At 34.4% G+C, this 14,410-nt stretch overlaps 1 protein-coding gene across 1 annotated transcript; it reads left to right on the top strand.

The window, feature by feature from the left end:
* The first annotated feature begins 6,633 nt into the window (after nt 1-6,633).
* LOC120077780 (aconitate hydratase, cytoplasmic) lies at nt 6,634-14,410 on the top strand. Its single transcript, XM_039031800.1, has 20 exons — nt 6,634-7,120; nt 7,490-7,594; nt 7,719-7,879; nt 7,967-8,059; nt 8,485-8,670; nt 8,855-9,016; nt 9,126-9,270; nt 9,357-9,499; nt 9,583-9,639; nt 9,757-9,836; nt 9,941-10,016; nt 10,159-10,344; nt 10,547-10,614; nt 11,112-11,230; nt 11,385-11,506; nt 12,377-12,475; nt 12,560-13,039; nt 13,475-13,573; nt 13,676-13,918; nt 14,024-14,410. Exons 1-20 carry the CDS (start codon nt 6,853-6,855, stop codon nt 14,090-14,092), a joined length of 2,961 nt encoding a protein of 986 aa, XP_038887728.1. The 5' UTR covers nt 6,634-6,852; the 3' UTR covers nt 14,093-14,410.

The following is a 14,410-nucleotide window of genomic DNA, read 5'->3' as shown; positions in this document are numbered from 1 at the left end:
TGAAGAAGGAGTTATTCAAGTGGGTTGCTGCTGTGAGTACCTCTCTAAGTTCCCTTGATTCCAACTTATTTTAAGTCTCACAACTCAATATAGAGCACCAAGATGATAGTATGGAAGATCTTGAAGTGGTCTACAACAAGATTCAAAGAGATTTGCAGCTGAATTCAAGTTTTGAAGAAGTTCTACAAAGGTATGACTTGAAAGCCATATATTTCTGCTAAAACATGCTTTCATTTATGCCAAAATTAATGAATTAGAGTGCTTATAGATCCTCGTCATTCCGTTGCGTGATGATACGGTCCAACAGTTCATGACAGAGACTTCACTTCACTAGGATAACCATAGGTAACATGACCTTAATCCTGAGTGAGTTGGGAACTCTTGTCTTTGAGGGTGGTCCTTTGATTTGCATAGGTGTGAGTAGCCAAATTGCCGACTCAAACCTACCACTTTAGGGATTAGTCTAATTTGGGAGTTGGGAACTTAGCTACATAAGATAGAATTCACTCATTCCCCGAAGCAGGGGTAAGTAGATAGATTGCTCCCTTAAGGGCTGATTCCGGGACTTGAACGATGTGGCTCCATACACTTTCTCATGGCCTGAGAGGTGTCAACATATAGTAGGAGTATATTGTATTATTCATTAGAGGGATCAGTGACACTCAAGGAGTTAGATGTAACTACAGGGGAAAAACGGTAAATTGGCCTACTGTACTTACGAGCATCTGCGAATGGTTATCATACTATTAATTGGTTATATCCAATGGACACAGAAATATATTTGTGGTGAGAAGAGTGCAACTGTCAGTCTTTAGTGGAATGCTTGACAGTTAATGGATGGTGGATCTCGTGGCTAAAGAGTTTAGTCAGCTATTCACGTACCGTTGGAGTTTCAAGCCATAGGTTCATAAGGTCCCCTTGGTAGCTCAATGAATTCAAGTTGAGAATAAGTTTTTGGGTCTATTTGAAGTGTTCAAATTGACAATAGAGAGTTTGATTATATATGATATGATTAAACTGGTCAATTATACATGATATAGTTGACATGATGTATGAGATACATTAATTGGAGGAAAAGGATATAAATATGATTTATATCTAGTAGAGGAGAAAAGGACTGGTTTAAATGTTACATATGATGTGATATTAAACTATAGGTTATAAATATAATATGATTATATTTATTTTTAATTAAACAAGTACGAAATAATTATTGGTGGTTTTTTCTCCATAACTGAATGAGATAGTGGGAGGTTGCATTTAGTTTTCCTAACTGAAGGATAAAATGAAAATAGTTTTCATTTTCAAAGAGATCGAATAATCGTTTCACGTTTCAGTACACTGCCCATCGTTTAGTAATGAGAGCATACACGATAGCTCAAGTTGTCCTAAACGATCATGTACACGCGCATTTTTCCTAAACGATCGTATAGTATTTTCTAAGCGATCGCACGACCAAGCTATTTTACTAAACTATCGTCTAAATGATTAGCCCTGTTTTACTAAACGATAGTGCACCTTTTGCTAAACGATCAAGCACTCGTCTACACGATAGACTTCATATATCTCCCACTTGCTTGGTCGTAGTAAACAACCGTAGATTCCTCTTCCCCTCTACGAAATCCATAGAGCCCACACCTCCTGGATTCTCACTCCCAAAATACTGAAGTTACTAAGAGGTTGTGTCTTTCTTGTTGCCTATTCGTGTAAAAGATCGTGTGGTGGCGAGCAACCGCGAGATTTGGTGGACGATAGACTTGACGATCTCAGCGATAGCGAGAGTTGCTGGCTTGACGAGAGCGAGAGATCAAAGAAGAAAAGTTCTTCAAGAGGTATGTCTCTCGATCCTTTATATTTAAGTTTGATAAGCATGCCTTAATTTGTTGTTAAATGCATAACTTGTCTGTTTGTTTGTGAATGCGGTATTTCTGTCACAATGAATTTGTGAACGATCTTGCTTCCGCTCATAGGTACTCTTTGATAAGAGTTCCTTCACCAATACCCTGCGATCGTTTAGCAAGCGAGCGCCTATGCGATCATGCAGCCAACGCAACACGATTGTTTAAAAAACTCTACACGATTGTGTAGCATTAGCTATACAATCGTTTAGCAAATGTTACACGATCGTGTAGTAAACTCTACATGATCGCATAACAAAAGCTATCCGATCGTTTAACTTTGTAAAATTTAAAGAAAGCCATAAAACAAGAATTCTATCCCGTAACATCCATCAACAATTCATCCACAAACATTTATCACATAAACGCAATGCAGATAAAAAAAAAAAAAAAAAAACTCACCAGTACTATAAACGAATTCAATGAAGAAACGTACATTTACAAACACAAAAAATAGAAGGAAAAAAAAATTGTACCATGGTCGAGGAAGAAGATAACGGTTTCGAGAAGGAGAATGGGCGAGGAAGAAGATCACGACGTTCGACGAGGAAGAAGGAAAAACAACATTCAGCGAGGAAGAAAGAAGAACAAAGTTCAACGAGCGCGGCAAATCAAATTTGAAGAAAAGAAAAATTGGCGAGGAGGAAAATCATGGTGTCGAGAAGGAGAATAAGCGAGGAAGAAAATTGATACGGTGTTTGTAATTTGAGAATGGCGAGGAGGAAAATCATAGCATTGATGAGGAAGTTGAGTTCAGCGAGCGAGCGCGGCAAATGAAATTTCAAGAAAAGGAAAATCGGTGAAGAAGAAGGGTATTTTGGTAATTTTAAAAAATGAAAAACTAAAATTCGTTTTTGTTATAAATTGAAAATATTTTTGCTTTTTTCTTATTTATAAGAATTCCCCTACATAAAATGAGAATTTTCAAAAATCGAAAAATAAGATAAACTATTTACATGAAATAATAAAATTTTAATATTATTTATAAAGACGGATAGAAACTGATAAAAGTCTATCAATTTCTATTAATAATATATATCGATTGAAGTCGTCAATATTTTTTTTTTCTGTTTATATAAATAGTTTGACATTTTCTCCCGTATCTAAAAATTTCCCGAAAGTGTCGTTATTTAGAGAAACGAAGCCCACCCTTTTGCCCACGAAGCGCGAGAAGAGAAAACCAAATTGAAAACCCTAGCCGATGATGAGAATATGAGCTACCGTACAAGTTTATTATTATTTTTTTTAATTAAAAAATAAACAGCACCGCAAGTTTAGCGGCGTTCTTTGATTGGAGAACCGCAACTCTTCTTTTGGCTTTGCGTGGTCTCCACATGATTGTTAGTACATAATTGAGAATATGATGTTTTCTAGAAAAGGAATAACTCAAATAATGGATTGAGATGTCAAAAAATATATTTTCTAATAATATCAATAAATTTTTTGAAAAGAGGATAATAATAATAATAATAAGAGATGCGAAAATGAATAGTACCAAAAATAAGAGGGTTATTTAGAAGAAAAATAGAGGTTTGTTTAATGCTTGGTATGAAATCTTATTTCTTTTTAAATGAAGTTTTCAAATTTATTTGATTGATTTAATAAATCAGAGTGAAATAATATTTTTTTATAATTATACTTTTAAATAATAAGTAAAATATCACTGTCTATTAGTTATAGACAATAACAAACATAAATAAGTGTCTATCACGAATAAATAATAACATTTTGATATATTTATAAATAAATTGACTAATTTTCCTATATTTAAAAATAATCTTTTATTTATATTTACATTTTATAGAGTTGTTGCGGTTTTTCATAAATGATTTGTGAAAATTTTGAAAAGTGAAATAAATATATCATGGATATATCTAAATTTAGAAATGCATATATATATATATATTTTAAGTATATACATATTGATTCACTTAATAAACTCAATATATAAATATGCTACCGAAATACATGTGAAAATATTGGAAACATGATGTCCATTTTTCTTGGAATAATTTGTTTATAAATATCCATTAACCACACGCTAACATTGTCGAAGGTACAAAATTCTGAATTAGTCTAGATAAGAAAACAACTTTATAAAAACTATTTATATCCTTTGTTTTTTGAAAAAATAAAAATCTCGTTAAATTAATTTAAAAAATGGCTATTGAAATCTATTTGTTCCTTTTTTATTTTTTCAAAAGTTGACTATAGTTTTTAACGGTGCCAGTGAAATCAGATTATAAAAACAAAAAAACGACAAAAACAAATATGGTAAAAAAAAGTCATGAATTGAAGACGTTAATTTCATAATATTTTCAATTTTAAAATTTTGTAAGGTTAGAATTAATTGATTATATTATAAAATAAAAACAATGTTAAATTACAGATTTAATTATTGAAACTTTCATTTTTTTTAATTCATAGATACCAAGCACAGAATTGAAACTTCAATGTTCCTTTTTCCAAAAAAAAAAAAAAAAAAAAAAAATCAAGATTCCACCACGTACAGAATTTAAATTGATATGAAATAGACTAATTAATTTTCAAAAATTGTAAATTTGTCAAATATATGTTAAACACACAATTAAAAATGGAGAGATTAATTAACACTAGATCGAAGGTTTGAAATTTATTAAACAGTTATTTATATACTAAACCCAAACGTTCACAAATCTCACAAGCCCTATTTGAAAATTAATTCTAGAGACAAAGCTTCCACTTACAAGTCCACTTGCTTTGTGTTTTTATTCTCTATAATAGTTTGTTAAAATTTTAATTTCTTTAGAATTTGAGTATAAATTCAAATATTTCTATAACAAATATGAAAACCACACTTTTAAAATGGAGAGAAAACAAATATAAATTAGAAGTCCGAAAATGTTAAGGGAATTATACCTTTTTGGTGTATAAATTTTGGCTTTAGTTTCTATTTGTCTTTTAGGTTTTAAATTATTAACCTTGATCCTTAAATTTTGAGCTTTGTTTCTATTTAGTCACTAAATTTAAAAATATTTTCCCTAAGATTTGAGCTTTATTTCAATTTGGTATAAAGGTTTTAAGATTTTACAATTTTAACATTGATTTTTCATTAAATACACATTTTTAATCATTGACATCAAATCCTATTAATTAATTAAAAATAATTACGAGACGAAAAGTGAATATTTAGTAAAAAATCGAGCTTAAAAGTATAAATTTTGGAACATAGGACCAAATTAAAAAAATATCAAATGTCAATGATAAAATTATAGCATTTTGAGAAGGACTAGATTGAAATTAGACTTAAAACTTAACAACTAAATGTGTAATATTTTTAAATTTATGGATTAAATCAAAATCAGGTCTAAAATCTCGAGATAAAAATGTTTTTTTTCCAATATTAATTATTATATTTAGAAAGGAAAGTGATAATACGTGGCTCCTGTAGGTATTTACAAATCCCCAAATCTTACAGATTATGGGGAGAACCGTATCCCTCTCAATTACACACACAATTATTCCAAATTTGCCCAATTGACTGAGCCCTCTGCTAAAACTTCCCCAACTTGGCCCATCATTTAAAATTACATAACAGAAATTGAAAAGAAATTCCTTCCATGTGGCCACCTTCATTTTTCTTATGGTGTACCTCCACTCAAACTCCGCCATCTCATATTATAGAAAAAAATAAAAGAGAATAAGAAAATAAAAGTCTACCTTCACATACCAAGTGGACACTTCCAATAAATTGCTACCGAGCCCTTAATAATTTATTATTGACCAAATTATTCTTTCCCAATTAAAATACCTCCATTCCAGCACACATTTATAAAACACAATAGTGGTTGACGACGATCGAAAATATATATAATAAGTAAATAAATAAAATAAATAAAGTGGCTGATAACGTTTTCAATTATATTAAAAAACTACAGTGTATTTTCTTTTAATATTTATCTTAGTAAAGGTTTAGGGATCATAATTTTTTAACTTTTATTAAATTGGACCTAAAACTTATATTATATTTTACTATTTTCAATGAAAATTTCAAAAATTACGACAATTATTCACGATTAGGTAGATAAAAAAAATGATATAACTTGTCACATTAGGTAAAAAATTATAGAAGTTCAAAATATAAATTTGATCTCTCTAATTTAGGTCGCATTCGATTATAGTTATTGTAATTTCAATTTTAGTATTTGTATTTTGAATAAAACTTAAAATTAATCCATACTATTAATTTATCGTAAACTCCTTGAAAGATATTCAGTCCATAATAGGATATGTTTGTATTGATTTTCTAAATGTTGATGTGTGAATTGGGTTTAGAATGTCGTGACAGTTTGATTCGTATTTGTTAAACTCCGTGACATTATCTATAGTTAACGTTAAAGGGAGGATTATGAGAAGCCAATCCTATAGTGCAAGAGACTAGAGAATTATTTTTAACTAATTTAGAGAAAAAATTAACTTCAAATAAAAAGTAAGAATTAAAATTTAAATTTATTGAGAAGAAAAAGAGTAAATAAAAACTTTAGAAGGAGGTGGACTAAAATAAAATAAAATAAAATAAAATAAAAGGATGAAAAATGATATTTTGACTATTCAATTAATCAAAAGGACCCCTAATGATCCCGACATTAAAAGGAAGGGCCAATTTGAAATTGGATGAACGGGAATGGTGAACACAGTGGATCTCACAGTAGAGGAGTATTTCCCTTGTCCTTCTTGATGGCTCTTAACTTTACCCGCCAGATGAGTTCTTTCCAAGAAGAAAGTGGCACGCAGCCCTAAGTTTCATTCTCTTTTCCAATTTCCACACGCCCCTCCCCCTTTCTTGTCTTCCCTCTCCCTGAGAACGACGACCACCATTTCTTCTTCCCATAATCACTTCCATTTTCAGGCTCAATCCCCAATCTTTATCCCATAACTTTCTTCTTATCCTCATCCTGATCGTCATTCATATATAATGGCTTCGGCCTCAGCGTCTGCGCTGCTCAGAGCTTCAAGAACGAGGCTATTTTCGCCTTCTTTTTGCTCCAGAGCTTTTCCCTCTGGTTCTTCTCCCAAGCCTTCCTTCGCTTCTACTTACAGATCTCTCTCTGCTTCCTCTGCCTTTCGATCGGTTCTTCGCTGGAGCCACCGTGTCGATTGGCGTTCTCCTCTCAGTCTTCGTGCTCAGATCAGAGCCACTGCTCCCGCGATTGAACGTCTTCACCGCAAGTTCTCTTCCATGGGTATGACCAAGAAGATTTACCTTTATTATTGTTGTTGTTGTTGTTGTTGTTATTCCATTTTGTGTAAAACGATCTGTTCTGGATGTAATTTTTCGGTCACGATGTTTTTTGTATGGATTATGGAATACTTCTGTTGTTGTCACTGATGTATGCGAGGCAATATAGTTATTTCGCTTTGATGAACAATTAACGAAAATAGGATAGAATTTAGACGTAGTCTAATACGCCTGTCTCTTTCTGGTTGTACTTTTAATTTATATGGTTTCTGAGGGTTACATATGTTGTGAGGATGAAATTTGATGCTGCGAGTAATGTTGTATTTTGTTTTGTACGTTAGTCTTATTCTGATAAGCATTGTTGTGGTTTTAGCTGCTGAAAATCCTTTCAAGGAGAATTTAACGAGTCTTCCTAAGCCTGGAGGTGGAGAATTTGGGAAGTATTACAGTCTACCGTCTTTGAATGATCCGAGAATTGGTAACTTTTTCGAACTTAATATGGCAGAAGGAATTTTGTTTATTAGTTTTCTACAAAGCCATTCTCGTGCCTTGGTTTTGCTTAATGTGAATACTCATTGTTATTTTGCGTTTATGGTTGACAGATAAGTTGCCTTACTCCATCAGAATATTACTCGAATCTGCAATTCGAAACTGTGATAATTTCCAAGTGAAAAAGGAAGATGTCGAGAAAATTATTGATTGGGAAAATAGCTCCCCAAAACAAGTTGAAATTCCTTTCAAACCTGCTCGTGTCTTACTTCAGGTACTGTTTGGTAGATTCTGAGATTTTCATGGATGGTTTGTCATTATTTTTCAAAATTTCCCCTCCCTAATACTTCGATGATCCCAGGATTTTACCGGGGTGCCAGCGGTTGTTGATCTTGCTTGTATGCGTGATGCCATGAACAAACTGGGTAGTGATTCCAATAAAATAAATCCCCTGGTATGTTTTTACTTCTTAAAAACCTTTATACTTTTGGTCGGTGGTAAATATGTGTTTTATCTGTGTGGGGTGTGAACACCGTTGATTTAATTCACTGCTTTTACTAAGGTTCCACATCTTGTTTTGATAGCCAAGATGTGAGAATTATGATGAGATGTTTCATGGTGATATTCAATTATTATTGAGAATGTAATATTTGATGAACACTTGCTCTTTTATTCCTGATTGTCATCATAATTCATAAATTTTTCTTGAGCACTTAAAGGGTGGTATATATGCTGTAGTCACGATCTCTTCTTTTCAAGTTATCAATTATTTCGTTACAATATACATCTTCATGCATGTAGATATCCCTAACCATCCAAATTTATGACATCTATGGTTCTTTCGATAATTTCTAACTGGCATGAGCATCTGTCATGTAGGTTCCCGTAGACCTTGTGATCGATCATTCAGTTCAAGTTGATGTAGCTAGATCAGAAAATGCAGTTCAGGCCAATATGGAGCTTGAATTCCAAAGGAACAAGGAAAGATTTGCTTTCCTAAAATGGGGGTCTAATGCATTCCAGAATATGCTGGTTGTTCCTCCTGGGTCTGGTATTGTGCATCAGGTAACCCATTATTTGAATTGAGCTAGAAGGTTCTGGAGTCTAAAATTTTACTTTTGAGGTGTTCTGTCTCTTAACAAGACCAGGTTAATTCAACATTTTCTTTTTGGTGGAAAAACTATTATCGAGTGAAATGAAAAAAGGTGAAGTCATGCTAGTATTTAAAATTTTACTTCTAATGTTGCAGGTCAATCTGGAATATCTTGGAAGAGTGGTTTTCAACACCAGTGGCCTGCTCTACCCTGATAGTGTTGTTGGAACTGATTCTCACACAACAATGATTGATGGTTTGGGGGTTGCTGGTTGGGGTGTTGGAGGTATTGAGGCAGAGGCTGCGATGCTTGGACAGGTAATTAAGTTCTGGCCTATTGTTTTCTTTTATAAACTTACATTTTGCTGTGTTATTTTGAAAGCTTGTGTTGAGTTCTATACTAAAGTTTGAATTTTGTAATTGATAGCCAATGAGCATGGTATTGCCTGGTGTTGTTGGGTTCAAGTTATCTGGAAAGTTACGAAATGGGGTCACTGCTACGGACTTGGTTTTGACTGTGACACAAATGTTGCGGAAGCATGGCGTTGTTGGCAAATTTGTTGAGTTCTATGGTAATTGAAACCTATACCTTGTCATTGGCTGTTTGACCCAATTTCACTTTTCAGCTCATAGCTTTTGTATGTGTATGTGATTCTAGGGGATGGCATGGAGGAACTATCGTTAGCTGACCGAGCTACGATCGCAAATATGTCTCCTGAGTATGGTGCAACGATGGGCTTCTTTCCGGTGGATCATGTTACCTTGCAATATCTCAAGCTAACTGGAAGAAGTGATGAAACCGTGGGTGTTATGTTAGTGCATTGATTAATAAGTTGTATAGAAGAAGTGAAATTCTGTGTAACTTGTTTGTTTTTTGACCATAGGTGTCAATGATTGAAGCTTATCTCCGGGCAAATAAAATGTTTGTGGACTATAATGAGGTAAAGTCCTACATATTAGTTTTCTTATTGCTGTTATGCGCGTGTTTACCTTCTGGTCATCTGAATTTTAGATGTAGCAGTACTGATCTCTTATGTTTGGTTGTGTTTGTTGTTCAGCCTCAACAAGAAAGAGTGTATTCATCTTACCTACAATTAGACCTTGCAGATGTCGAGCCATGCATTTCAGGACCAAAAAGGTATGGATCTTAGCTCCTTTGTCAATATCTTCTCTGCCCTTCATGTTTATATCTGAATCTTTCGTAGTCTTATTGTTTCTGATGTTGAATCTGTTATGTCACAGACCTCATGATCGTGTGCCTTTGAAGGAGATGAAGTCTGATTGGCATGCTTGCCTTGATAACAAAGTTGGGTTTAAGGTATGTGTATTACTTTTTCTATTACATATGGTGTGAAGCTAATATGTATATTATAACATTTTTTTCTAAAAAAATTGACACAGAGTCTTAACATAAATTTTGTTCATTCTATAAATATTTTCAATTCTTGCTTCAATTCTAGGGATTTGCTATACCAAAAGAAGCACAGGAAAAAGTGGCGAAGTTTTCATTCCATGGACAGCCAGCTGAGCTTAAACATGGCAGTGTTGTTATTGCAGCCATAACAAGCTGTACCAATACGTCAAACCCTAGTGTTATGTTAGGGGCTGCTCTTGTAGCGAAAAAGGCTTGTGAACTTGGTTTACAGGTACTCATGAACAAGGGAGTTCACTTCATTTAAGAGACCCCTCTAGTATCCCTTTCCCTTCCTTTTTCAGTGTTTTATGGTTTCTTCTTCAAACATTGCAATTTTGGCTTTTATCATTCTACTTTTATCCCTTTTTGGCCTGGCTTGAGGGGTGAAATTATAGTCTTAGCATGTTGATCATGCCTTCTTAACGTTACAACAGGTCAAGCCATGGGTGAAAACAAGTCTTGCACCAGGTTCTGGAGTTGTGACAAAATACTTGCTGAAGAGGTAACTGGTTATCAAACCTAGTTGTTATACATCAATCATCTATTCTAGTAACATTCATTTTTCTCATTTCTTGGATCCCCTATTTTTTTCCCCTAAGAAGAAAAGAACAATTGAAACATGTTTAATAATTGTTTTTTTCCTTCCTTTGTTTCAAAAAATAAAATGTTCTCCAAAATCTAAGGTTAAAAAAACAAAAATTTACTTAAAAACAAAATATTCAAAACTTTGTAATTTCAATTTATGGTGACATCTTCTTTGCCTTTTATAAATAAAAATGATGAAAAGAACTATTAAGGAGGGAGGCTTGCCTTTTAGATATCAACAAAAACACGTTTGTTTTTAATTAAAAAAAAATCAAGGAATGAAATATTACCAACTGATCTTTTAGCTTTTATTTTAAAAGGATAGAATCGTTGGCATTTTCATCTATTAAAAATATACCTTGCTTTTGTTACCCAAAAAACAAAAAGTAATAAGGCTGTATTTGATTGATGCAGTGGACTACAGCCATATCTAAATCAGCAGGGCTTCCATATAGTTGGCTATGGTTGTACAACCTGTATCGGGAATTCTGGGGATCTGGATGAATCAGTATCTGCTGCTATATCTGAGAACGGTAATTTTAGAATGTGAAAAATTGAATAGATCATGTAATCAGGGGATGTGATTGTTTTATAAAACGGGCTGACTTTACTCATTAAATAAGATTTGATAAGAATATGCTGTTTCATATTCGCCTTAATTCTAATTTTCGTAAGGACTTTTTGCAGATATTGTTGCAGCTGCTGTGCTCTCTGGGAACCGGAATTTTGAGGGTCGTGTTCATCCACTGACCAGAGCAAACTACCTTGCTTCACCTCCCTTGGTTGTAGCTTATGCCTTGGCTGGCACGGTATGCACTGGCAGTTTTTATATCTACTTTTTCTGGTTGATTTTGAGCTGTGGAATGATAAAATGTTTTGGGTACTGTTTTGGTTCCTTTGGTTAAATTTAATTTTAAGCTAGATTTCAGAGAGGTAGTGGTATGAAAGTTGCCAAAATGTTCTCGCCCAACGTTTTCTTAGTTTTAATTCTACTTTTGTAGTTTAACTTAAGGTGGAGGATCGTCAGTTGAAAATAAGATGATGTCCTTTTTGCACGAGGCCTTAACCTCAGCATGGCTTAACAGTAGATTTTGTGGTTTGTGGCCTTCTGATTTGTAGTTTATCTAGTTATTTTGGCAAAGGACTGTTTTTGCAATGCCATTCTGTTTCAATACTAGGCTACTTTTGGTGGTAAATTCAGCTTAATTAGTGCATTGCTTGTGATGCTCTTTGTCGATTTATAGATAATACGTAAAGTAATTTCTTAACCATTGGAAGGTGATTTAGCCATTTAGGGGGTCATGTCACCTTGTCTTGTTTCTTTATCTTGTAATTACTTTAGATCGTTTTCTAAAAATAAAAGTACTCTCTCGCAACTTTTTTAATCATTCCAAATGGATGGTGTTCTTTTGACCTCCCTGGGACTGATTTGGGCGATGTCTGGTGTCACGACAGTTCCTTTTCAACTCTTAATGTTGATATACATTTTTTTGAGCAAGAACTTTAGGATTTAGGGTTTCTGTGGGTCACCTTCTCGCAGTTGGTAAAAAAACTATTGAGTTGAAGTGTGTCACAAGCTTGAATCATATTTTGCAATAATTGGGTGGAAACCTTGAATTATGTGGCTCTAATCTGGTACTATTTTGTCAAACATGAGATAAATTGAATGAATTTTCCAGGTTGATATCGACTTTGAGAAGGAACCAATTGGAAAAGGGAAGGATGGAAAGGATGTCTATTTCAGAGATATCTGGCCTTCTACAGAAGAAATAGCCGAGGTGAATGGTTTTTATTTTGTTAAAGTGCTATGAATTACGTTTTAAGTGGAAATAGGGATTTAACTGGTTTAAAATATGTATTAGGTTGTTCAATCTAGTGTATTGCCCGACATGTTCAGAAGTACTTATGAATCAATTACTAAAGGAAACCCAATGTGGAACCAACTTTCAGTACCTGATGGCACCCTGTACTCATGGGACCCCAAGTCCACCTATATTCATGAGCCACCCTACTTCAAGAATATGACCATGGACTCCCCGGGACCACATGGCGTTAAGGATGCTTACTGCCTATTGAACTTTGGAGATAGTATCACTACAGACCACATTTCCCCTGCAGGAAGCATCCACAAGGACAGTCCTGCGGCAAAATACCTTCTTGAGCGTGGAGTGGATCGCAAGGATTTCAATTCTTATGGAAGTAGGCGAGGAAATGATGAGGTGATGGCAAGGGGTACGTTTGCCAACATCCGCCTTGTTAACAAGCTTTTGAATGGTGAAGTGGGCCCGAAGACCGTTCATGTTCCCACCGGAGAGAAACTTTATGTCTTTGAAGCAGCAGAAGTAAGTATCTTAGTTCTCATATTCGCATAATGTTTATTAAAAAATAGTATATGCATGCTCTTCCTCATCAGTTCTCTGTTTGTTTTCTTTAATTGTCCTCAAAGTGACCTTAGCTTGCAAGTAGACGATTGTTTGTTTCTGTGGCTCTTCTTCTTACGTCCGCTTTTGTTTTTAATGGAGTGATGAAAAGAACAGCAGTAAAATAGTGGTTGAGCATTAATTTTGGAAGGAATGTTGAAAATTTTTTAGCTGTAGAACTCATAATTCCATAGGAAGAACAGTTTATGAACTTGCCATAACTGCAGCGTTCCCATCTCATGTGATATATATATATATATATTGTCGTTTCACCTTTCAATGTAATAGTTGATTTAGAATATCTGTGCACCATTTTTTTAGTGATGACTTGTTCTTGTGATCTATTTTCTGTTTCAGAGATACAAGTCAGCTGGTCAAGACACCATTGTGCTGGCTGGGGCTGAGTATGGAAGTGGAAGCTCTCGGGATTGGGCTGCCAAGGGCCCAATGTTGTTGGTGAGTGTAACTAATTTCTATTCCATGAGAAATCTATTTTTCAGTTTTTATTTTCGTTCGTGGGACGTGCATTGACGATGTTTTCTACTTAATTGGCACCAGGGAGTTAAAGCAGTTATTGCGAAAAGCTTTGAGAGAATTCATCGTAGTAACTTGGTAGGAATGGGTATCATTCCACTATGTTTCAAGTCTGGTGAGGATGCCGATTCACTTGGATTGACTGGACATGAGCGTTACTCAATTGACCTTCCGAACAACATCAGTGAGATAAGGCCTGGCCAAGACGTGACCGTCACCACTGATTCTGGCAAATCTTTCACCTGCACTGTTCGCTTTGACACTGAGGTAATTTCATTTTCTTTTTCTTTCACTTCATCATCAGCTTGAAATGATTTCTTCTTCCCTACCCGCAACACAGAATTTTCCCCTAATTTCGATTCCTCTGTATAGGTGGAGCTGGCCTATTTCAACCATGGTGGTATCCTTCCATACGTTATTAGGAATCTCATTAAGCAATGAGGAACATGTGGAGTTTCTTATTTAGCAGCAGCAGCAGGGGCCTTGGGCGCTTACTCGTCCTTTTCTTATTCCCCATTTTCGTTAATAAGGAAATAGAAAATCCCTGGTGGGACTCAATTTTTTGAATAGAGAGCGATCTATAAGCAGGTTTGCCTGTCTTGAGAACTGGCGAGTTGTATTTATTTCAATTGTAATGATTATTCTCATCTGGCAGTATTTATCCTGTCGCTGTTTCATCTCGCCCTTTTTATTGTGGTATTTTATCTGGCATCCACTTTGTCAGGGATAATAAAAATGAAGGTTACACCGATGCAATTA

Source organism: Benincasa hispida, chromosome 5, assembly GCF_009727055.1.
Source record: "Benincasa hispida cultivar B227 chromosome 5, ASM972705v1, whole genome shotgun sequence".
In the NCBI taxonomy this organism is placed as follows: Eukaryota; Viridiplantae; Streptophyta; class Magnoliopsida; order Cucurbitales; family Cucurbitaceae; genus Benincasa; species Benincasa hispida.
The sequence above is the reverse complement of the archived record's forward strand: the minus strand, read 5'-3'. Positions and strand labels throughout refer to the sequence as shown.